Genomic DNA, 25,384 nt, shown 5'->3' with positions numbered 1-25,384 from the left:
ATATCAAAAGACTGAAACTATTACCTGTCAACCACTCAAACCACTACTCTGAAAAATCATTGAACTAGCTCACAGGATCCTGTATATACTGCCATCTTGTGGACACCAGTAAATCCTTCAAAACCTACCTGCAGTTAAGTTTTTAGGCAGTAAAAGCTAAGAGTCTCTTCTCCACTGTGTTATTTACTCTGCTTTTTGGTTCTTCGCAAAGATGGATGCATGCACTAAACTGCGGTGAGCACACCAACACACCTTGCTGCATACTCGAGACTTCCTCAAATAAAGCTCTCCTCAGGTGAAAGTTACTCAGCAGGGTGTAAGACTGAGGTATGCCCAAAACAACTAAGGCATGACTCCCTTGGTCCTCCCTTCCCAAACAGACCAAGAGCATGTGGTTGGCAGTAGCCAGCATGTATGCAGTCGGTCTCTCTGAGGTGTGGTGTGAAGAGACAGGGCAAAGCCGGGAGCACAGCAGATGTTAGGAACCACCTTTCACAGACCTACCTCACTCTAAATCATCCCTCTCTTACCTTCTAACACTCTTGGTGGATTCTGAACCTACATATACTGAAACCATTGTATATTTTCCCCAACACATGATAAAACTGAGCTTATACTAGACACAGTCAAAGATTAGCAAGACTTAGCATTGTTTTTCTTTCTCTTTTTATTGAGAACTTTTATCCCTGTCAAAGCTGGCATATTCAAGTTGTCAGCATTGCTGCCCTCTTGTGATCAGAGGCCATTATGAAGTAAGACAGAGGCTACATGAATACAGGCCACCAGTCCTACCACATGCTGATCACCAAGCGAGCTCCTAAACAACTAGAACAGGCAGCCTAACAGTGTGTGTGGTATGAATGTGCTGGACAAGGGAATGATGCACATCCTGAGACAGCACACACTTCATCAGGCAGTGTGGTGCACAACACTCGGAAGTTGTGAAGTCTGGAATTTTTCCACTTAACATTTTGGACTAGAACTGACTAAAGTAAACATCTGAGGTGGAACTTTAGCTGTGGGCAGGCATCTACAACTGTTAGAAGTTCGATCCTGTGCTATATAGAAGGTTGCAGTTTAAGAAGAAATTCTTAACTGCAGCTCTATTCAAGTTATAAAAATGAACTCAATGGAATACCTGGCAGGTGAAACCTCTCAGACCAAACCAGCCTCTGCTATCTTAACAGATGTCCAGTTTTCAACAATTCTGAGCAAATATCCATACAAGCAAGAAATAAAGAACAGCTAGCTGGGCAGAGATGACAGTGAGGTGCTACCTCATGGGCTTGAAATGACCACTGTTAATGAGAGGCACTAAAAGAAAACTCCTTGAAACTGCACAAGATCAGATTGCTTAACATCAGCAAGAAGCAACTGGAGTTTGTTGCATCATGGTTGTGGTGGACAGAAACTTTTGGAATGCTAAATAAATGCTGTCAAAGCTCATAACACTGAGTCACATTGTATATAAATTAAAACATTAAACAAAAAATTACTTTACTTGTACCCCAAAATAAAATGGTAAGACAGATTTAACTAGTACCAGTGATGTATGTGGGTGCATTTTCTCTTACTTTTATCTGTTTTCCATGTTTTGTAATATGGGCCAGACTGCACTTGTGTTTCTATCATGCTCCTGATGTAGAACTTGGTACTCAATTTCAAGTTAATGATGCCAAAGAACAGCTCTGGTGAAACAGCACACTGCACATATCAGCAGAGGAGCCTGGAAGCCTGGCTGTGCATCTGTTCATCTCCCCCCCTAGTGTCCCAGCCTTAGATCCTCTAACATTCTACTCTCTATCTTTAATGCTGCAACTGGCCCTCAGGATCCCATCATAGCACATAAGTGTTACTACAAATAACTTAGGGTCTTCATTCAAGGGCTACTTGTGTCTCCAAAATCGTATTTACCCTATGAATATGCAGTAGGCACGTGGACATGAGTCTTACCTAACAAGGAACAGTACTTAAAATTTTTACATTTTCTATGTATAACATAAATAATACAACCTGTTCTTTACACCAATAGAGGGAACTCATGTTCTTTTGATAGGTGAAGAGTTAGCAAAGAAGGCTCAATAAATACACAAGTAATTTACCTCATTTTCCTTTTAGATGATGACATCAGTTTGATGGATTGAAGGAGAAGGAATGACAGGCGAGATTCAAATATACTAAGGAGTTTGATCACTTCTTCTCGATTAAGATTAGGTGAAGAATCAGCAGCCGGTGTAGCTTCATCATTCTTAGGCTAAAGACAGCACAATGTTACTTTACCTAAGCTGCCCTCCCCTCCGGTGTTTCATATACAGTGAAGGCTAAGCAGCCTCTTCAAATCCAGCAGACTATAGAATCAGAAAGAGAAGCAGACCCAAAAGCTTCCTGATAAAGATACAGTGAAGGCCCCACACCTAAGAAATACTGACATAAAAGAAATGACTCCTACATGGAATTTCATGACTTCCCAGCACTGACTGGTGGCTACAGAAGCAACATGGAAACAGGTACTGGCTAGCCAGGACCCACCAGGGACGGAAGTAAGGGGTGGCAGGAGGCTGGGGCACTCAGCAGAAATGCTGGATTATGCTGTGGAGCTTGTGAAACAACTGGGCAGTCAGCTGGGACTGAGAGCATAGCCTCCCCCGCTCTTGGAAAGCAAAGGCAAAGACACCTCTAAACCAGAAAAACAACCTTGTGAGGCTTTGAAACTTCTAACAGGTCCCTTCATAACTATGGCTCATTAAAGATCAGGGTCAGTAATGCAACCATGCAAACACAGCTACTGTGCTTTGAGGCTCCTGTGTAGTGTGTGTCTGTGAGCTGATGAACTTGAGACATGGACACGAAGGAAGGTAACTGGACTACTGGGCCCCAGCATTGTCAATGCTGTCTCTGCAGTGTACCAGGTAAGTGTAAACTAAATTCCCAGGGGGTGGGTAAGTGGGTGTGGGATCTGCATGTGTGTTAAAGATTCTACAAGGCTACTGACTGATTAGAACTTCCATGACTGTGAAGAGCTGGAAAGCTGCAGGTCAAATCATCTTGGGCTATCTTTAGTGCCCTTCAAAGACATTCACTGTCTACCTTAACATCCATCCTTGTGATAATGAGGTAAATCCTTTTGGAATGTACCAATAGTACCCTAGCTTCTGCCAACCCAAAGATTAAGGATGCCCTCAGATAGCAGCTGAGGTCTACCTAAAACAGAGATGTCCCTGCTTTCTAACTCGTCTGCATGATATTCCCACCAGTGTATTTATAAAGTATGCCTTCCTTAGCTCTATTACTATATGATTTCAGGAATCTGGCGACCTCATCTGTACTCCCAGGCATGATCTGCCAAGTGGCGGCAGAATACACGACCTCATTCTCTCTTGGTCTTCTGAGTTATTACAAAGAGGCTACTTATGTTCCATTCTACATGTGGCCTGTTCCCTTTCCGTTTCACCATGCTCAACATGGTTAGAGAACCTTTGCCAGGACAATGGTGCCATCTACTTGAATCTGCTAATGTGGATCACAATTATGAGCCAAAAGTTTTTTTGTAACAACTTACCCAGCCTCTGGTATTTTGTTACAGCACCCAAACAGACTAAGACTTTTAATTACATAAAAATACATTACTAATTACATTTTAAGGTAGTGGTGTATATATACACATACATTCATAAAAATGTGTCATATGCCTATTACATACATTTACCATTTAGCATAAGATATATAAAAATGTTTTCTCCAATTACCTGGTCACATTCCTCTACAAGCTCCTTCCGAATGAGCTGGAAAGCATGCTCAGTTCTCACCATGATATCAAGTGCCCCAGATAATGTTTTTAACTTTCCAACATTGCTATTCTGACCTAAAATAAAAAACACAAATGATCATTCCTAAACTATGAGCCTATGAAGCCATCCCATGTTAATGTTACTGATTTTCAGCCCTATAAAGGCAACTTGTGACAATCCTAACAAACCAAAAGCAAACTTGTTAACTAGTTGAAAAAAAACAAAACCCACTCAGCCTACCCAAAGCATTACCCTACAATACCTTTAACTGTTTATAAAGTGGCTGTTGTGATGTTCACTTGCCTCTGCGTACGGCTCTACATGGTAAACACACAATCTCTCTGAATAAACGGCTCTACATGGTAAACACACAATCTCTCTGAATAGGAGCTGGTATCTAAAGTATTAGGTTACAATACTTTAGGGACCAATAGACAAGAGCCTGTGGTTCAAAGGTCATCCCATTATTTAGTTGTATGAAGTTGGTTGAGCCAATTTAGTCCTCAATATTGGCTGTCCTACTGTAAAGTATCACACTCTTTTTTCAAAGGAAGATCAGGGGAGTATTACACTCATCTACATCTCTCAGCCACTGCAAGACACCTCTACTCCTCTGTTCACATTCAATGTGTGTAGTGCACTACGTGAATAAAGGATTCATTCCCACAGAAAGGCCTGACCAGTCTCTATAGCTCTCAAGGCCATCTATAGGTCTTTACAACAATGCAATTTCTATGGAGTCCCTGGGCTGCAGAATGATAGCTTATCTTCTAGAGAAACTGGAGGCTACGTTCTACCATGCACCCAAATTCTAAATAAACACACTGGACTCCATGTGTGGTAGAGCTTCCTGGGTGGTAGTCACCGGGCAGTTATATATCATTACTGGGATGAGGTGGAATCAGTACTACCTGCACTGAGAACAGAATGTGAGCTTTGCTTCTGGGGTACTCCTGCTCTTCCTTAGCTGATTTTGCTGTATGAATAGTGAGTTTTGAGTCCTTTTGCAAACTGCTAAAACCCATAGACAGTGTCAGAGTTCTGAAGTGTGCAGGAAGCATCAGAGGTGAAACTGGGCATGGGAATTCCCCAACCTGTTAATGGTGGCCTCCTTCCATTACAGTATAATCTACAACTTTCAAAATAGCCCACTACCTTGCAAGCCAATGGACAAATAAAGGTGTCAGTGTAGATGTGGCATCTAGAAGGTAAGCCATTGACTATGTGAACTTCCTTTGAGAAAGAAGCAGACAAGAGAGAGAGAGAGACATAAGGAAGGTAAGCAGGAGCCCCATGCACTAGGGTAAACTAAAATGAAGTAGTGTCACTAATGACAACACTTAGTAATACTGCTGATAAACCCCACAAAGCTGGCTATCTCCCCTTCTCTTAAGTATCTCCATTATTTTTCTAAGATATTCATGGTAATAGAATGGTTCAAAGCATTTTATTACAAACATTTTATTATAAGCGTGGGGAGGTACATTTGTGTCATGACACATGTTTGGAGCTCAGATGATAACTTGTAGGTCCCAGTAATAGAACTCAGGTCGTCAGATTTGGTACAAGTAACTTTACCTGATAAGCTATCTCATTTGCCCTTAAAATGTTTTCCAAAGACAACTAACCACACCAATTGTTTTCCAAAGACAACTAACTACACCAATCCAATTCTGTCTCCAGTGTCTCTCTATTCTTTTATAAATGTGTGCTAATCATGAAGAATTCAACAAATCAGAAAATTGGAAGATTCAAGTGAAAGGTTACCCAGAGTCTAATCCATCCCATATACACCTGTCATGCACACAATGACAGAAAATAAAAATAAAATAAAAATAGAAGTTTTAAAAATGGTAATGAATCCATTTCTAAATGAGTCTAAAGGAAGTATTTCTCCTGTCCTCCTAGGGTCCCTATGTTCAGGCAATAAACCTGCAGTTTCTTATTCTCAAGGGCTCTGTATCTCACACAAACTAAGTCACACAGATTTAAAGTACACGTTAACATCTCTAATCAGACTGCCTGGGGTCACAAACAATTCAGATCTTGTTTCTGCATTCTTACGTAGGTTACAGATTTTACAGGCTGAGCTTCCTTAATTCCAACATCAGATGTCAGGCATGCTCCAAAATCTAAAACTTTATAAAGTTTAAATTTATAATATTAAAAAATCAAAATGAAATAAAATGAGTTGGTGTATTTCAAACATTAACTGCCTTACCATATAAGAGGTCTCAAAAGCTAGTACTGCAGGCAAGGGGAGTCTTGGGCTAGAACCTCAGGGTGGGAACCCTGGAAGCATTATGTGGTCAGAATGTTCACTCATTCTCTGCTGTGAAGATGACATACAATGAAGTCCTCTCACTTCTTGTCACACTTCCCCATTTTCTCATCTGAGCTCAAGCAGGTACTACAGCAGCATCCATCCCACAAACAAAGTCCCCAACTGTCAGTTCAATATTTAAAGGGTTGAGGACCATGGTTCCCATGCTGCTGCTTCTCCACCCAAAACTTTTCAGACTTATGGTCCTGCTTATATCCAAGAGTCACACACAACATGGCCTCCGTTTAATATGATGCAGAAAAGAGCCAACAAACGTATTTGAGAAGTCAGACTTACTGCTCATCTGAAATTCTGCAAATGCCACCCTTTCTAACTGCACTCTAAGCAGTTCACAAGGAGCATCTTTGAGAAGTTGAAAGAGCTTTGCAGCTTTGCTGTAGTGGAGATCTGCCAGCACTCGGTGCTGCTTCCTAAGATGCTCATCACCAACCTACAAATAAAAATATAACAATAAAAAAAGTCCAAAGGCTGGGGCGTCAGTATTATTACTCAATTCTGCCTGCATCACTAAATGCATTCATTTTTATTTTTTATAGTGTTATAAGTTAAGTTCCTTAATTTAAAATATCGATTAGTACCTGCTATGGAAATAATAAATAAGATGAAGCAGGAGACGAGGAACCGTGAGTTCTCCCTAAGCCAGCTCCTACACAGTGAGTTCTAGGCCAGTCTGAAATGACGCAGCAGCAGGTCCTTCTCTCAAGAATCTCAAGGGACAAAATGACTACATTCAACCAACCAAACAAGGGGCTCCATGCATTAGAGACAAGGCATTCAATGACAGGCAGTGAGCCGTGGGAGAGGAAAGGCAGTATAACTCCTCCCATCGAGCTCTTAACAAATCAAAATCAAAAATACAAGTCATTCAGTTGTAAAATACAGAGGGCCTAAACATGAGAGAACGTCTCAGACAACGTAACACATCAGTAGGGAAGTCTAAGGTTCTGTAGAGCACTCCGGCACACTGGGCTTCCCTCACATTCTTTCAACTGTGCCCATGCTCCATTGATACTTTCCAGATGTGTTCATGTGCACTTTCCGTTTCACAGAGACGGGGGAGCTGTACTGTAAGTTTTAATTATGTAAATGTGGAAGAGGAGCATGTGCACATGAGTGCAGAAGGCTGCAGAAGCCTGCAGCAACCAGAGGCACTGGATTCTCATGGATCCGGAATTACAGATGGTTACAAGTTGCTGACTCTCTCACTCCTGCCCTGAGAAGCCTTTTAAAATGTACACAGAAGTACTACTAAACAAAGCTTAACGATGTTTCTAACAAACATTAAGTAGCATACCCAGGAAATATCTGATTTCTACACTGAGACACTACCATTCACAGGAGAGAAAAGTCCATGTCACAGACGGAAAGGGGAAGCACTGCCGTGCTAAGGTCTCCTAAAGCAGCTATCGGCGACCAGGAAGAGGTGGCATGTAAAATATACCCAAAGCATTAACAGGGAGGGATACGTTCAAATAAGTGAAGCGAGGACTTTAATCTGGATGGCCACACCTGGTTCCTCAGACAGCTGTGGTACATGGAAGCCAGCCTGTGATGGATGGTTGCAGCGCGGTACTGACAGAGGGGCTGCCGAGCAGTTGCTGAGTCAACATCGCAGTGCTTCAGGGACTTCATCATAGCCTCACTGACTTCTTTCTCAATCTGTCCAGAGATTTCAATGGGGAAGGAGAAGAATAAGTTTATATGAGTTTTCATGTTAAATACTGCTTGCTAAAGATGACTGATGTGCAATATTAAATACAGGAATAAGTAGTATTGACTTCAGTTTAAAATCCAGAAAGTTTATCACCTGCTCCTGAGCTTTTCTGGATAATGGAGCATAATCTTGCTGTAGAGTCGCCATGGTGAAGTATGTAGTCGACAATTCCCAGTTCACAGAATCCCAAACAACTGGGTGCATGTCTCTCGTTCCCAGCGACCTCAGAGCCTTCAAATAGTAATCAACGGCCTGTGAAAATGGCAAGCGTTAAACGTGTGCCAGGAGCACACTGAAATGAGACATGTTTCTCAACACTTAGACATCAACGGAATCTGGGAGAATTAAGTAAAGGACAGCATCACCATGGGAGACAGGACGGTCAATGTAAGTATTTAGTAAAGAGACGACTTTGAAGCAGACAGAATGCCCCTGCAAGGTCTGCCCTTTGTGCTGCTTTCTGACTCGGGCTGATGCAGGAGGATGTACTTTGTTGCTTCCCCTCCACCCCCCTACTCTGAAAGAAAATTACTTTGTATAACTAGTAAACTACAAAAAATTATTGTAGAGTAAAAATTAATTCTTTCACCTCCATCTTTAAGTACTGGCCACAGTATTCTCACAACAGTCACATTAAGCTCCGTCACCCAGCAATACTTACTACATTTCGGGTAAGTATTAACTGTTGTGGACTCACGTGTTTTTTTTTTTTTTTTTTTTTTTTTTTTTTTTTTTTTCCGGAGCTGGGGACCGAACCCAGGGCCTTGCGCTTCCTAGGCAAGCGCTCTACCACTGAGCTAAATCCCCAACCCCGGACTCACGTGTTTTTATGTCATTTTTATTTTAAAATGCACTATACGCCTGGTATATTTTCCATGGAAGGCTAAATTTAAAGTTTCAAAACAGTTAATAATTTAAGTGTTCATGTCTTTTTGTAAAATTTTTGTTTTTATTTACTTACTGTGTATACATGCATGTATTAAAGTCAAAGACAACACGTAGGAGCTGGTTTTGTTTTAACCATGTGAGCTAAGGGGACTGAACTCAGATCATCGTACATGGGACCTAACCTGATTTTCTGGAAGAACACCAGGCATTTCCAGTTGCTAAGCCATGTCTTCTGGGCCATCTTCAATTTTTCAATGTAATATAAACTATAATCTTTAAGTAATCACAAACAAATATACCGAGCGCATTTACTTTAAAAGGTTATTTGCATGTTCAAGTTTCCTAACCTTTGCTCATACCTCAAGGACGTAGTCACCTCTGACCTTACTTGTCATCTGTGCCGTGAGCCTTCTGCCAGACTGACCTGCTCTCACTTTCACTCTCGGATGCACATTTCTATCTCCCACGCTGGCTGGGCACACAGCCTTCCATCTGCATCTTCTGGTACTTTCGCAGTTTCTCTCTCTCTCTTTGCCAATCTTTAGCACCCTGAACTCCAGCCACATCAACACCGCTTACCTACGCACCCTTCCCCCAACAGTTCCACAGGTCGTCCTCAGCACTAACATCCTACTGCTCCTACGAGCTGTCTGCTCCTTTGCCATCACAATGCTGTCATCACTTTTAGTTTACTTAGTGGAACAAGTAAGAGTTGGATGGATGAGAGAGAGAGAAGCTGAGGCTTGACATGAAGGCAACCACCTTACCTTGCTGTAATACAAGCCCTCTTCTGGGGAGAACTCCCGTTTGAACTCATCCTCTGCACCACAGTGCGCCTGTGCACAGACCCGCATGAGTCTTCCTGTGTTGCACAGCAGGAGGGCAGCATTTGTAGCATCATCAATCGACTCAAAGTTGTGAATCCCCTTTTCAAAACAAGAAAAGCTTTTTTTCCACAATTGTTGCTCTGCAGCAGACACAGATTTGCTCACTTCACAAAGAAAGAAAGAAAACAATCGCATAAGCAGACATCAGTGTGAACCCAATGGGGCCAACTGTGGCCCTCTCTCTGATGCCTGTCACATAGGGAAACACAGTCTCCAGGAGTCACTGGGTAAAGTCCTAACTCCCCACTAGCTTACAATGTAACAGTACTTAGGGTCAGGTCTTTGAAGACGTGATTAAAATTAAATGAGGTCATTAAGGATCCAATATGACTCTGGAAGAGACATCAAAGGTATACACAGAGAAAGGGCCTTGTAAAAACACAGTAGGAAGGTGGCTGGCTGAAAGGCAAGAAAAGAAATCTGAGAAAAATCGAACCCTGATGTTGCCTTGACCTTGGACTTCAAGTACTCACAACTGAGAAGTATAAATTCTAATATTTAAGTTACCATCTGAGGTACTTAGTAATTCTAGCAGACCAACACATTTAATCACAGCCATTCAAAACCAACCAAGTAAAAACACCTGAGCAAAAGACTACATTATAAAGTTTCAAACACACATCACGGTTCCAACTGAGTTTTAAGAGGCTATAGTTTGTATTTTATATAGTTCTCCTGGATTCTTACTACATACCACATGCTCTCCCACTGACAAACTCCAGATGCACTCAGGCTCTCCCACTAACAATGAATTTTCTAGAGCATCATTTATATCCTCTGCTTCCGGGTCAAGCATGGTTCACAACTTAGCAGGCATAGATGAGTTCAGTTTATCTGTGGCTCTCAGTTCCAGCGAGGCTCCTTCCTTTCTCATAGCACCCATTCTCTCCACTAACAGCCCCCCTAATGGCTTCAGCTACCACCCTTATGGGGATGCTTTTCAATATGAGGAGCACCATCCCTTTATAGCGCTCAGCACATTTATAATCAACTACTAAATTAGATCTTTCCACATGCACAGTCCAATGGTATCACAAATTAACCCGGTGCAGCCTGAGCCTCTTCTCACTGCTTCCTGAACTCCACGTGGTCTTCCACTGTTACCCTCATCCCAAGCTCTTGTGCTCTGCACACTCATGCTCCAGAGCCTTCCCTTCCTCATCTTTGCATCCAGAGGTCCTTTTCAGGGACTGCCTATGCAACTGTATCATCTTTCCCAAAGCCTTCCAATCCCTTACAACTAGGACAGACAGCTTCTCCATCCACTGCACTGCATGTACGCGCCTTTTAGCACATTTCCCAGAGATCTGCATGTGTAGCAGATTTTCCAAGTGGAAGATCATGCTGCATGTCCAATACAAGCCTGGCACAAGGCTGGCTATCCAAGCTGTTTCTGAACTGATTAGTCTAAAGTATGGAAGATACTGGAAAGAATGAATCCCAAGGGGAAACAATGTTTTCTCTAGTTTTATTTAAGATTCTCAGTAGAATTACATATCACCAGGGGCCAGTTCTCTGCCCCACCCACAACAGTATAACTGATTCTCCAGTACAACCCGGAATGAAGAGAAGGCCATAGGAGACACTCACCTACTCGCTCACCCTGCAGCGCAGCAGCCTGATTCATGTAGAATACACCGATTTCATTTCTAATGTTTCCCATTCTCTTCAACACTTGTACGTAGTGCTCTGGATTCTGACTTTTTAAGTCACTAAATTGCAAGATTTCATTAGCAGCCTCATAACATTTACAACTAACTGAAAGTTGACTTTCTAAGTCTGTAGATAGATCTGTTGCCCATGCAAATCCTAAAAAAAAAAAAAAAAAAAAAAAAAAAAAGAACTATCAGGACAAGTGATGTGATGTTATGAGCCCTTACTCCTTAATACCCATAAGTGCCTGACATTTTAAGTCAAAAGTAAAGTGCAATACAGTGTAAACTCCATCAATTCAACAAAAATTGTAAGTGTCACTGTAAAATGTGTTAATAAAATGGTATTTTCCTAAAATATTCGTACTTGATTAAACTAGTATCTTTCTGTGTATAAATAGCAGCTCTTCCTACCACCCAGGTCCCCGGCTACTGTACAGTCTAAAGTCTTTACTGCACTTAGGTGGCTTTGCTACATGTTTTGTTTGGACTGACGGGACCAGTTCCTGAAACAGAACACATGCCAAGCTTACGTCACCGAAGACTCCAAAGAAGCTGCTGGGTGATGCTAGACTCAGTATGACACTGCATCCAACCCCTAGGGGAAATGTGCTACTCCTGCTGTGACATCAATGCATGGGGGAACATCACAAAGTATTTTAAGTGAAATATCTATGAAGAGAGAAGCAAACTCTCTAAGGATTTTCCACTGTGGCTATTAAATAATTATTTTAGAAAGAGAAACGGAAAGGTAAAAATACTAGGAAATGACATATCTCTCCCTTCTACAGTCTACATTAATTTTAATTATCCAAGACTGATACTTACACCCTACTGGAGTGTGTTCACCTGGCTGCTCTAAGCTGAGGAGCGTGTTTCTGCAGTTAAATCACTCTCTCTATTTAGAACAGATGCCAAAAGCATATGGCTATAAGCTAACTTTCTCTTAGCTCCTTGGGCTTATTTATAAAGTACTTAACTCACTTTCCCCAACCATTTTTTTCTTTCTCCCCAAAACCCTGGCTTGCAGAGTTGCCTAGATGTGTACCCACAAAAATCTCATCAAGAGTAAAGGAAACACAACTGTATTCAGATCTTAGTTAAAATATCTGAAAACTATTTGATATAAACACATAGGATCAACTCTTGTTTTTGAGACAGGGTCTCACCATGTATTCCTGGCTTTCCTGAACTCACTATGTAAAGCAGGCTGGCCTCAAACTCAGAGATCTGCCTGCCTATTTCCCCCCCTCTGGTGGGATTAAAGGTATATACAACCACACTCAGCCATGGTCAATTTTTAACTTGAAAAAGAATGGTATGAAACACATAAGTAAAAGGCTAATGTTCCCGACACTTTTGCAGCATCCTTCTTGAGCTGAAAGGATTATGCCACTGTGAACAAGGAAGATGTCGGCATACCCTGGCAGCTGGACTCTCTGTGGAGACTGTGGAGGATCTCCTGGTCTTCTTTTGTTTGGTAATTAAATTCCTCAAGGTGTGCTGCTCTGTTGTTTGCGTTCTGGGCCAGCATGAGCTGGATGTCACCACAGAGGGTCAGGTATTGAGAGAGAAACAGCAGCACTTCAGAGAGCATGTTGGTGCAGAGGCAGCAGTAAGTATCTGTGTGAACAATGGTGAGAGGGAGAGCCCACAAGGATGTTACGTTAGCACTGATATGCATGGCAAATGTGAAATCTCTGTGCCGTGACAGCCACTGTCCACTGCAGGTGGCACAGGGCTTCATATACTTTACACCAAGTTGTTACAACACTGCAAAACAAACAAACAAACAAACAAACAAACAACAGGCTGGAAGATGTTGTTTTAAAATTGAACTTTTTAAGGAAGGGGAGTGAAGGTTCACCATGACTCAATGCTTCCCTCCCTCCAGGGCCTTGTGGACATGCGCAGTTATGGTGGCTTACGCAGTTATGGCGGCTTACCATGGCTCTGCAGAGCTAGCTTAATGTATCTCAACGCTCTTCCATACTTCTGAAGACTCATGGCAGCATCTGACAAAATGTAGTAGGCTTTTGATGACTTGAGAATTAGCTGAAGTTTCATTTTATGTTGCCAAGAACCAGGGGTCATTCCAGACTGCCCAGAACAATTGCCCTTCTGAAGGGAGCCCACTGTAACAGAGAAACATCACACTTTATCTGAACTTAAGTCTCAAAAGAAAATAAAAAAATAACCTGACTCAGGTACTATGTATGGCAGGAGAAGAAAGCAGCAGCGTCATGGTACGTTTGGGTGGGACTTCTAAGGTCTTCAGTTTCCCTACTGTCAGTCACTGTCACTTTCAACAGGAAAGTGACACCTGCCAGCTGTCTTTAATTTCTGCATCACACTACCAAACAGTATACACACTGTAAAACTGAGTCTGTCCCCAGATGTCAGACCAGCTTCTCTATTCACATGCTAAGCTGTTTCCCAGTCTTCTTCCAGGCTCACACCCACTACTGATCAGCCAAAGTCATTTCCTACCTGTGGCCTATGAGTGCTCTTTCCCTATTCCTCACTGTACTTTACCATTTTCTCTATCAAGAACACTGAAGTTGCCAGGTATAGTGACCCATATCTAAGGTCAGCTCTCAAGAGTCTACATTTGAGGCCAGCTAGGGGTACAGAATGGCAACCCTGTCGCTAATGAAACCACAATACAAAAACCAAATTCCACCAAGCTCCAGCCTCATTACTGTCTTCATTCTGTGAAATGATCATTTTTATACTAATCATGGTACCAGACACATAAAACAGTGACACAAAGTTAAAGGAGTACCTTGATAATGTAAATTGCACCAGAATACTCTAAGTACACTGATGGGATCCAAATACTGTGACAAGAAGAACACTCCCAACCCATGGTTTAACTTCTCTCTCTCTCTCCCCTCTCTCTGATCACTTTTTAATTAATGCCACACAATATTTTCAAGGTACTTTGTTGCTATGACTTATGATGGCCTGGGTTGTGTCTGCAACCTTTTTTTCTGTTGCCATAAACATTCTCTGCCTGTGAGGCACTGTGAGAAGGTCTTGCTCACAGCTGTGTGTCCTGAGAGCTGTCTAACACAAAAGAAGCGGATTAAGTCTGGTTTCAGTGCAAAGGCACTGTTGACCTGAGACAGCACTGCAGAGAATGTGAACATGAGTAACTTGAATTATGGACAATTGTGTCTCTCAGCCCCATCTTCCCTTTTCTTGAGTCTCACTCTATAGCCCAAGTTGAACTTACAGCAATCCTGCCTTAGCCTCCCAAGTGACAGGACTACAACTGAGCCACCAAGTCCATACTGGAGTAGGGTTTTTCAACAGGGAAGAGAGACAAGACATTTTAGACACCAGTGAAATCCTGGTATAGTTCCCTGTTTGCAGAATGAGACTTGCACACAAGGAGCACCACATAAGTACTAGAGAAAGAAATCTATCCCCTTCACCCTTATCATCTCTACATGTGTTTTACTTCAAAACAATCATCACCACCATCACCACTACCACTACCTCCACCACCACCACCACCACTTTCAAATCATTAAAACAAAATGAAAAGGCTAGAACTGGGGAATAGAGATGATAGCTTAGTGGCTGCTCTTCTAAAAGACCTGGGTTCTGTTCAGCACCCACATGGTGGCTCACATCTGTAACTCCAGTTACAGAGGATCCAATGCCCTATTCTGATCCCTGTGGACACTGCATGCATGTGGTAAAGTGACATGTATGCAAAATACTAGATACATCAAGTAAAAAAAAAAATGAGTAAAATCTCAGAAAAACAAAACAACAAAAAATTTAAACGAACGATTATCACAGTATAAATGGAAAGGGACAAAAATTTGTTTTAAGGTAAGAAACAAGATTTGTATTTCTACTGCCTTTAAGAGAGGTGACCTAGAGGGACCCTCTAGAAATTTTAAAAGCTATTTCTAGCTTATTCAACTGTGGCACCATCTCTTGTAGGTGCTCACAATGTACAAAGCTCTAAGCACATTATCCTACTAGCCCTGTATATCTTCTTTGAAAAACTTTCTTATGTGCTTATTTAAGTGTAGGGTACTCTGTGCTAGAAGAGGGCATCAGATCCTTCATAGATGGTTGGTTGTGAGCCACCAAGTGGAATTGAACTCAGACCCTCTGGAAGAGCAGCCAGTGTTATTAACCACTGAGCCATCTCACCAGACCACCCTTTACATCTTCTAAGAGCCTCTAAGGAAGCTGCTGTCAATGTCTTCAGTTTGAGGAAGAAAAGGCAGCTTAACTGAATAGAGACAATGTCCCTCAGAGCCAGTGAGTGGTCTGATTCTCTTTGCTTAATTCTTTGCTCTTAAAAGACTCCCCATATTTTACAAGGGCAGCAACTATAAAACTCTTTTGGGCTTCCCCAGGTTGAAAACAGGAAGAAGCAGGTTTCTTAGGCTCTCACTAGGAAATCTCAAAATCACCTTTCAAGGAAAGTTTTGTTTTTTGCATTTTTCTCAAGCACTTCTAGTGAGAGCCTTGACACCAGTCTTTCTAGCTGCAGGCTAGTATGTTACTCTACTGAAGACATTATGTGCTTATCAACCAACTTACTTTTGTCCAGGAACAAGGCCATCTGCTTCTCCAGCCCCTCAGGACCACCCCTTGTGGATTCATCTTCATATTTTAAGGGGATAGGAGTGCTGGGGTCAGCTGCTGGGAGGTCACTTTCTTTTTTGATGCTACTATCTACAGATTTTAAACCCTTTAAAAAGTAAAAACACACAAATACACACCTTTATTCCCTTCTTAAAAAGAAAAACATTTGCTACATCCTGTTCACTAGTAGTTAATCAAAACCTAAACACACAGCAGCATTTCTCCTCAGATATTTAAAACTACATGTAATCTGAAGGATTTGGAAAAAAAATGATTTGGTTTTCACTTTAGATAAAGAAATTAAAATCAAAGCAGGGCATCACTCAGACACCAACAAACCAAACACGTGCTACTTGCCAATAAGCACAGACTGCTGATCAACGAGGAGCAAACCTAGACTTACCTCCAACACATAGCTTAGTACGAGTCGACAGCGCTCTTCCGTGTCATGGCAAACGGGAAATGCACAACTGGGCTTCAGAGACAAACAATGACAAGTCAGCAACATGCTACCACTACAACAGACCAGCTCTCATTTCCCCAAATTATTACAACTTTGCAAAGCAGTAATTTAAAAATGCATTCTGTATTGCACTTGGTGAGGTATCTGATACAAATGCCTTAGTCAAGTCGCGCTTAACAAAAGACCATGCGGGGGTTGGGGATTTAGCTCAGTGGTTCGGTCCCCAGCTCCGGAAAAACAAAACAAAACAAAACAAAACAAACCCAAAAGACCGAGCAGCCCAACACTTAAGGTTCTAATTCTATTTGATAAAAATGAAAGTGCAAGAGTAGTAATGCTTTAGAAAATGCATACCAAAACAAACAGATCAGCTCACTCTTTATTAGTGCTACAGTAGCACACTGATAGTAACACCATCAGTTTAGTAGTAGGTCAACAAGTACCACCCATTGCCCAGGGCCTCTCACTTTCTGAAATTTATTTGCTTAATTAAGAAACAAAGCCTGTTAACAGCCTCCAACTAAGAGGCACTAAATGCAAGGGCATTTAATTTTGCTGATTCTGGAGAGGCTGGAATCACTAGTTTTTACAGGAAAACCCACTCAGAAGACAAGAGTGAGTGAATGGAGAATCAGGAACCCAAGAGTGAAGACTTCTAAGTCATTCCACACAGGCCAGGCAAAGCTAAGACATATTCCCAGGAAGATGACTACATTCTTCTGTGAGCCTCAGACATTGATAAAGAATGTCTGTTACAAAATCAGAGGATCTTAACACTCCATGCCATCCTTAAATCATTCAACTGTCCTGTGAGTCCAGGGCTCTGTTACAATGCAGTTTCCCCAGCACACTGAAGTGTAGTAATTACTGATTTAACTGGAAAAATGTGGGTCTCAAGCTAAATGTAAACTAAGATTTAGACAGACAGTCAATGACTTATTTGTAAGCATATTACTTGTCCTAGATGGAGGCTTACACTCTAGTGAAGAGGGAAAACATACAGTACAGGGCTATCAGGTACAGACAGGCTCTGAGAGAAATAAAAACAGTACAGTTTTGCAGAAGTGATCAGGGATCCTGAAGGAAGAAGTGACACCATTTAGTCAACACACAAGCCTAGAAAAAGGCCTCCATGGAAAAATACATCAGAAAAAGCAGAAGCAACAGCATAGGACCTTGACTGACTTTGATGCTTTTATGAAAAAATATAAAGTGTGGAAGTAAGAAAAGCAGACGAGAAAAACCCAGCAATGATTTAGGGTAAAAGAAAGGTATGCTTTCAAACCCTGTACCTAAACCTAAGAGGAAGAGTACAGGAAAGTCCACTGTTCCCAACAGATGGACAGTACAGCATTTAGTGTAGCTCATGCTAAGACAGACGAAAAGAGATGAGGTTGTTAAAGTGCACCTGACCCCAACCAAGGCAGCAGACACAAGACCACAGAAACGAGTACTGGCAACACGGTGGTAATTCACCAGTTTTCTCCACATGGACATCAGAGGGCCATCCCCTTCTCAACTCTGACTCTATGCTCACTAAACGAACAGTAATCCACCAATACTCAATACTCGAACACTAAACAGCACTGCCCGGGGAAAGACAAGACCAATGCTCTGCATTGGTCACCAGAAATGAATCCCCCTCATTAAAAGTGAAATATGGACTCCTGGTTAGCACATGTTTTTACCATGGCTTTACTTTTACATGGGTCAGTTATTCCAGGGAATTCTACTTCACTGTGTACTCCTAAAATTAAGTTCTAGAACTCATGAGTTATAAGAACGTCCAATTTTGCAAGGATAACAACATAAATTCAAATAAAGCTTGCTTACTCTGATCTGATGAATTGACTTGTATTTTTCTGGTACTGACAGTTCTCCAACAGATTTAATTATAGCCACTGCCTTGTTATCGTCTGCTGGGTCAGAGCTGGTACCGTAGGAGCCATTCTCATCACTGTCCGCCATCTCCTCCTCCTCCTCCTCCTCACTGTAGCTTTCATCTGAATTCTCATTTAAAGGGGAGTCTGAACTTTCTTCCTTTTTAGGCTCATCCAACTGGAAAAGCTCTGAAAGCATGTAGTTGGCTGAAGCAATAATCTTATTTTAAAAAGAGAAAAAAAAAAAAAAAAAAAAAGAAAGAAACACATGTAAAGACTGAAGCTGCCTCACCACACTGAAAAGGTTTTAGGGCAAGTCTAAAGAGAAGTTATTTTCTCCTTGATACCACACAAAGGACGGTTCCCAGTCAAAGCTACAAATACCCTGGGTGTGCTCTATGAGATCCAGACTGTCTTCTTCCTTCTAGAAGTTAGGTGTACTGAGCCCTCCTCCTCTGCCCCTGCAGGCAAGCTTTCATGTGTAAAGTGTCCTAAGTAGAAGACTAGCAAATTCCTTCTCATCCCAAGTGAGTGTCTCTTTATAAACTGCGACTGTTAATCTTTAATAGGCAACTAACAGTTACTATAAAACCTATGGCTAGAGGGGAAATCTAAGAGTGGAACTTGAGCCTTCCTAATAAACATCATTTCTGTACTAAATCATTTAAAAGACTTTCTAATTGTGATAAAGCAAAGGAAAAACGCAACTCTACTAGGATTACATGAGTGCCTGTCACTGAACAGAGTTGTCCTCAGCTATAATTAGTCAGAGGGACACAGTATGGAGAAAGGATCTGACCAGGTTCCACTGAAATAATGTTCTATCAGTAGTCCAGGACTGGCTTACTCATCAGACATGGCAATCTTACTTGAGGATGTCTGCTTTTGTCCAACAACTTAACACAGTTGAGAAGTAATGTTCTAATAGTTCCATAGTGCTTCTTGTTTTGATTTTTCTTCATCATCATGTTACAAGCCACCCTGAAACAAAAGCATGTTAGTTTCACTACTCACTTAGCTTCTCCTGCAGGATACAATGGAGGCTCATCCTGTATCCTTCAAATGGAATAACTGACACAAAGAAGCACCCAGTGCTGCTCCTCAATCAGCCACTATCAAAGGGCTTACACAGCAAAGCTGAACATTATTAATATAAAAGTGTGCATTTCTGTGCCCACCACACTCCAACCCCAAGTCAGCGCCACCCTAAGATATATTCTCCAACTACATAAACATGAAAAAGTATTTCAAAGTTTTAGCTTAGATAGTGAAACTATTTCCTTATCTGAAAACTTTTGTTTTTAGACAGGGTCTGGCTACATGGCCCGGGTGGGCCTGAAACTGTGATACTTCTCCCTGAGCTTCCCAGTTATCACCATATTGGACTGACATCTGAGTTCTGTGAGGACTCACTTGTATAAGAGGATAGCCACTGGCATTGTGAATGGATTCTGGTACTTGTCTTCAGTTTCTTCACACAGAGTCGTGAGGTCATAGAGCTTCACAATATCACTGCTGCTTGCTGAAAAGAGAAACAATCTACCTCATGCTACAGCCCTCACCCAAACCACTACTGTACATTCAAGCATTAACTTACCTTTAAAGAGCCAGTAGGTATGCCCTTCTTTGGTACAATTAGATTTAAGAAACGATAAAATATTCTGTGCAATGTCTTTTATAACTTTAGTAGAAAAATTAGAGTTTTCCAAATTGGGGATTTCTTCTGTCTTTATCATCTCATATTTCTGTAAAGCACAAACGAATGCAGTTCAGGAGACACTGAGGCAGCAGCAACTTACTATATAAACTAAACAGGTAAGCCCTAAGTACGGATGTATGCAGCATGTAGTTAAGCCAGTGTTTTTCAACCTTTTCCTGTTTGAAATGGCAAAGGGAGCTGAGGGCCTTCCCTTGCAAATAAAGGAGATCACTAGTGTCATTTTCTAGGAGTGACCGCAGGAAAGATGCACTGTTCCTACCAGAGCATGGACAGACCACTCTTCTCACCTGATGTTTCCAACTAGGAAGATAAATGAAGGTGGACTTTACCCATCAAGCTTAAGAAACAAACACACACACATTATTTCTGGCCTCTTTCTTTCTCCAGATACATGTGTCACTCCAGATGTTTTCCCTTGACCTGCAGAATTTTTCTATTCAGGAATGGAGCACAGTGGGTAGAAATGGCAAGAATAAGAAAAGTTGTATGGATCCTACTATTGATGGTGTGTGTGTGTGTGTGTGAGTGTGTGTATTTTTGTTTTTGTATTGCTGAGGATAATGTTAAGAGCCTTAAGCAAGTGCTCTGCTAAAACCCAGCCAGCTATTACTACCTTTAAGGTACTTCCATATTTTTCCAGTTTGTGTTCTGTGCAAACTGCCCTAAACGGCTCTTACAATGTTTTCTGATTTAAGACTAGACATTCCTAACATCAAACATCATTCCTAATATCTCATCCTTCCACACTGTAGTCCTCAATATGGTTATCTCCTTCTCCAGCACCTCACACTGTGCTATGCTCTTCAATTTCACTTCTGTGTGGGAACGCCACAACATGTGACTTTATATAATAGAGTCTTTGGTAAGGAAACATATCAGCACCTATTCAGATCAAATGCCAACTTTTTCTCCAGCCCCAGTATCTTAGTTATGGTTTTACCTCTGTGAACAAACACCATGACCAAGACAACTCTTATAAGAACAACATTTAGCTGGGGCTGGCTTACAGGTTCAGAGTTCAGTCCATTATCATCAAGGCAGGAACATGGCAGAATCCAGGTAGGCATGGTGCAGGAGGAGCTAAGAGTTCTACATCTTCATCTGAAGTCCGCTAGCAGAATACTGACTTCCAGGCAGCCACGTGTAGGGTGTTAAAGCCCATCCTCACAGTGACACACCTACTTCAACAAAGCCACATCTAATAGTGCCACTCCCTGATCCAAGTATATACAAACCATCATATTCCACTCCCTGGTCCCCACAGGTTTGTTCAAGCATATGAGTCTATGGGGGCCATACCTAAACATAGCATAATGCAAAATGCATTTAGTCCAACTTCAAAGGTCCCCATAGTCTATAGCGCCTCAACAATGTTAAAAGTCCAAAGTTCAGTGTCTCTTCCGAGATTCATCCAATCAGTAATCCCCAAAGCAAGACAGGAAACCAGCTAAGCAAACTCCAAACTCTGCATCTCCATAAACTGTCTTCAGAGCTCCAACTCCTTTTTCATCTTTGTTAACTGCAATAAAATTCTTTCTCCTGGGCTGGTTCCATTCCCTGTTAGCAGCTTTCTTCAACAAATATCTCACAGCTCTGGTGTCTGGAACATCTTGGAGCCTTCAAGGCAACTTCAAGGTTACAGCTTCTTGTTCCAGTGCCTGGGATCCACATACGATCTTCTGGTCTCCTTCAAAAGGCTGGTGTCACTTCTCCAGCTCTGCCCTCTGTAGCACAGCTAGAGTTGCTAAGCTCAGGTTGATCCACTCCATTGCCTCTGCTGTTCTTGGTGATCATCCCATGGTACTGGCATCCCCAATACACTTGGGTCTTCTGCTGCAAATAGCCTCTCATAGGCTCTCTTCATGGTACTAAGTCTCAAATCCTTTGCATAACTCCTTCAGTCATGAGCCATAAACTACATAAACTACAACTGGGACTGTACCTTCTCCAATGGCCTTCAAACCTCAGCTGTTCTTCAAGACGCCTTCATGCCTTCAAGCCCAGTGCCACCTGGGTGACTCTTACACATTACCTAGTATAGCTGCGGCATGAGTTACAACTTTGGCTCTCTCTGGAACACAGCTTCTTTGTGCTCACAAAACACTTTCCAGAAGATTTCACCTCAGTGATGCTGGTTTTTTTCTTAATCGCCACTAATCTGGTAACTCCAGTTAACGATCATCAATTGTCCCAGTAGTCCCTTTTATTTTTCACTCTAAAGCCAGAGCCCCATGGCTGAAGCTGCCAGGTTCTGCTGCTTTTGGGGGCTGAGGCATGGTCCCCCCTTATTCTATTACCAGCATTTTGTTTTTCAACTTCCTTTCTGATTAAGCTTGGTTTTTCTGGAACTTGCTCTGTAGACTGACTATGAACTCAAGAGATCTGCCTGGCTTTGTCTCCTGTAATGCTGGGATTAAAGGCATATACCACCATGCCTGGATCTAAATTTAGCTGGGTAGGATCTTGCCCCAAAGCCCTACTCCCTTAATATGCTATCTCCTAGAATACAGGATTCAGTCCATTCTACTTCCTGGTGCCCCTTTAATAGTTAAACCACATATTTTATATTTTTTCTAAGCTTGCTACTCTTGTTCAAAATGCTTGTCAGGAGACTTTACCAGAGAACAAAGTCTATGCTGGGTGTTTCTGAGAGTTCCTTTGTCAATGCAATTAATCTGAGTCTCTTCACCTCAGGCAGACTCTTTAGACAAGGGCAAAAAGCAGCCACAATCTTCACCAAAATATCACAGAAACAGTCTCTCAATCACATGCTAAAATTCTTCTCTGAAACCTCTACATTTGATCTTAGACAAAAGGCTGAGAAGCCATCTCTGAAACCTCTAGAGTCAGGCTCAAATCACCCTCAGAAACAAAGTCTTCCTTATTCCTACTTAGGATGGCCCACTAACTCCACTGAAAGCATTCTACTGCATTCCAAATCCAAAGTCCCAAAATCCACATTCTTCCAAACAAAAGCAAGGTCAGGCCTAGCACAGCAATATCCCAGTCCCTGATACCAACTTGTGTCTTACGGTTTTACTTCTGTGAACAGACACCATGACCAAGGCGCATCTCTCTCTCTCTCTCTCTGTCTCTGTCTCTGTCTCTCTAAGATTTGTTCTACTTATAGGAGCACACTATTGTTGTCTTCAGACACACCAGAAGAAGGCATCAGATCCCATTACAGATGGTTGTGAGCTACCATGTCGTTGCTGGGATTTGAACTCAGGACCTCTGGAAGAGCAGACAGTGCTCTTAACTGCTGAGCCATCTCTCCAGCCTCCCCAAGGCAACTCTTCTAAGAACATTTAATTGGGGTTGGCTTACAGGGTCAGAGGTTGAGTCCATTATCATCAAGGCAGGAGCATGGCAGCATCCAGGCAGGCATAGTTCAGGAGAGGCTGAGAGTTTTACATCTTCATCTGAAGTTTGCTAGCAGAATACTGACTTCCAGGCAGCTAGGATAAGGGTCTTAAGCCCATACCCTCAGTGCCACGCTTACTCCAACAGAGCCACACCTCCTAACAGTGCCACTCCCTGGGCTAAGCATATTCAAACCATCACACACAGAATCTACCTAGCTACTGCATCTAAAGAATACTCAGTAGACACTTTTTATGACTGCATTATTCTGAAACCAATCAATGCCTCATCTCAGGGAACTGTATCATTGTCTTAGAGCTGGGACTCCCCCTGCTCTTCCTCCATGCCTATTAGTAATACTTTCCCTTTCTGCCCTCTGCCTGCTGTGAAAACCTCACTACAGCTATCTCTTAGGGTCACAGTATAAGTGGTTCTCAAGCAATGCTGAAAATTAGAATTGTGTAAAACTTCTTGAAGTTTTAAAGTTGGTTCACTGGTCCTAGAACACTGGTATTCAAATATACAGTTGTTTAAAAATCCTTAGGTGATTCTGACATTTAGCCCTGGAATAGACTTGGTGATGAAAAGCACGATCTTGCCAGATGCAATTATTGCTGTGGCATTTTTCTTAAAGCTTTGTATAGATGGAGTAGCTTTTTGAAAAACAAAGGAATGTGTCCGCTGTGCACTTATTTTGAATTAATCACCATAGGTGCTTGATATTAACATTACAGGCTTCAGGCTCTATTTATGACCTTCTCAAAAAAATTACTTATAATAAGACCCCTGAAAATCTAAAATTTGATTTAACCAACTTAACCATAAAAACACTAAAATTTCAGTTCATTCACATCTATCTCGGAGCCAAAGACACATCTTCATATTTAAAGCCTTAAAAATGTGAAATTCTCTCTGCACCATTCTACATTTGAAAAATTAGAGCCATCACCCCGTGTCTTACCTGTACAATCCCATTTACATGGAAGCACATCACAAGTTCTGGTACATTGCATATCAAGTTGTCCAACCAATAGTCAATTCCAGTCAACACATTAATTGGTTTGTTGTTATCCCTGAAAAATATACATTTCTAGTGTTATTTGGTTAAATAAATGTCCCATAATGAATCATCTTAGATGTATTTTCCCATTTAAATATCCTAGTCTTTTCTCTCTAGACAGAGACTGCCATAGATGTTTTCTAATATGAAGACCCAGACACATAGCTCAACAGTTGTGTTATGTCTAGAATCTTCTCAAAAACTTTGCATTTCTAACAGGCATTGATAAGTTCTCAGTACAAATGGAAGATTACGGTATGATGATGCGACTGTGAGCTCCTTGCATCCTAAGGAAACACTGACCATATAAATGATAATGCCCAAGTCACAACTCCCATTGGTTCACAAGCATGGAGCATTAAGAAAATGTTCACAATTGCATAAGGGGAAGGTGGTCAACCACCTCAAGCAATTAAATAAACTCTTCTATTTTCAGTAGTTGTAGCCTCAACCATAAGACAAGGCCAGTTCCACAGACATATGGTCTAGTCTTTTAATCAGGGATCAGAATGGACACCTGTTTACTGGGCTATCAGCATCTGTTTTCTCTCTTTCTGTGGCTATTCTCTTTGGCAGGAGGAAGGAGAAGAAAATAGGGAAAGAGGAGAAACCAACAGTCAGAGAAGAGCTAATCAGACATTGCACTTTAAGGTGGTTTACCTGAGACGTAGGCTAACTGCTGGATATCTGCCTCCACCAAATATAGGCATGTTAGAACCAACTAGCATATGGATATCTTCAAAAGTCCACAGAATATTCCGGACAAAATCATTTTTAAGACCCTTTAATTTAAAACAGGAAAGATTATAATAACAGCAGATGGACAATTTCCCCCCATGATCCAAAGAAACACCAGGAAAGAAGAAGCAGAGACAAGGTCAATTCCCAAGAGCTGTAAGACAGAGAGATGTTTACAAAGCAATTTTGAAACCTAGTGGAAATATCCCCTATCAGTTCCAACTGAGACTAGTTTTCCAATGAGGAAGTGGTCAGGGCCAGTTGTCTCAG

The 25,384-nt window shown here is 41.7% G+C and overlaps 1 protein-coding gene across 6 annotated transcripts in view; it reads right to left on the bottom strand.

Annotated features, from left to right (window-relative positions):
* The window catches only part of Edrf1 (erythroid differentiation regulatory factor 1), a 38,821-nt gene that overhangs the window by 2,922 nt on the left and 10,515 nt on the right, over positions 1–25,384 (bottom strand). For 5 of the 6 annotated variants that reach the window (XM_006230436.5, XM_063263753.1, XM_008759889.4 and 2 more), the window contains 17 exons: positions 25,037–25,158; positions 24,278–24,389; positions 19,831–19,978; positions 19,647–19,755; positions 19,103–19,214; positions 18,187–18,453; positions 16,294–16,365; positions 15,846–15,996; positions 13,220–13,408; positions 12,696–12,896; positions 11,212–11,430; positions 9,502–9,725; positions 7,940–8,098; positions 7,642–7,791; positions 6,409–6,562; positions 3,747–3,862; positions 2,103–2,254 (listed from right to left, as the gene is read on the bottom strand). In XM_006230436.5, the coding sequence (XP_006230498.1) occupies positions 2,103–2,254; positions 3,747–3,862; positions 6,409–6,562; positions 7,642–7,791; positions 7,940–8,098; positions 9,502–9,725; positions 11,212–11,430; positions 12,696–12,896; positions 13,220–13,408; positions 15,846–15,996; positions 16,294–16,365; positions 18,187–18,453; positions 19,103–19,214; positions 19,647–19,755; positions 19,831–19,978; positions 24,278–24,389; positions 25,037–25,158 (2,657 nt within the window). Of the gene's footprint in view, positions 1–2,102; positions 2,255–3,746; positions 3,863–6,408; positions 6,563–7,641; positions 7,792–7,939; positions 8,099–9,501; positions 9,726–11,211; positions 11,431–12,695; positions 12,897–13,219; positions 13,409–15,845; positions 15,997–16,293; positions 16,366–18,186; positions 18,454–19,102; positions 19,215–19,646; positions 19,756–19,830; positions 19,979–24,277; positions 24,390–25,036; positions 25,159–25,384 lie in introns of those variants that run through there. The other variant, XM_039078803.2, reaches the window with a different exon arrangement.

The sequence above is a fragment of the Rattus norvegicus genome, chromosome 1, assembly GCF_036323735.1.
Source record: "Rattus norvegicus strain BN/NHsdMcwi chromosome 1, GRCr8, whole genome shotgun sequence".
Classification (NCBI taxonomy): domain Eukaryota; kingdom Metazoa; phylum Chordata; class Mammalia; order Rodentia; family Muridae; genus Rattus; species Rattus norvegicus.
The sequence above is the reverse complement of the archived record's forward strand: the minus strand, read 5'-3'. Positions and strand labels throughout refer to the sequence as shown.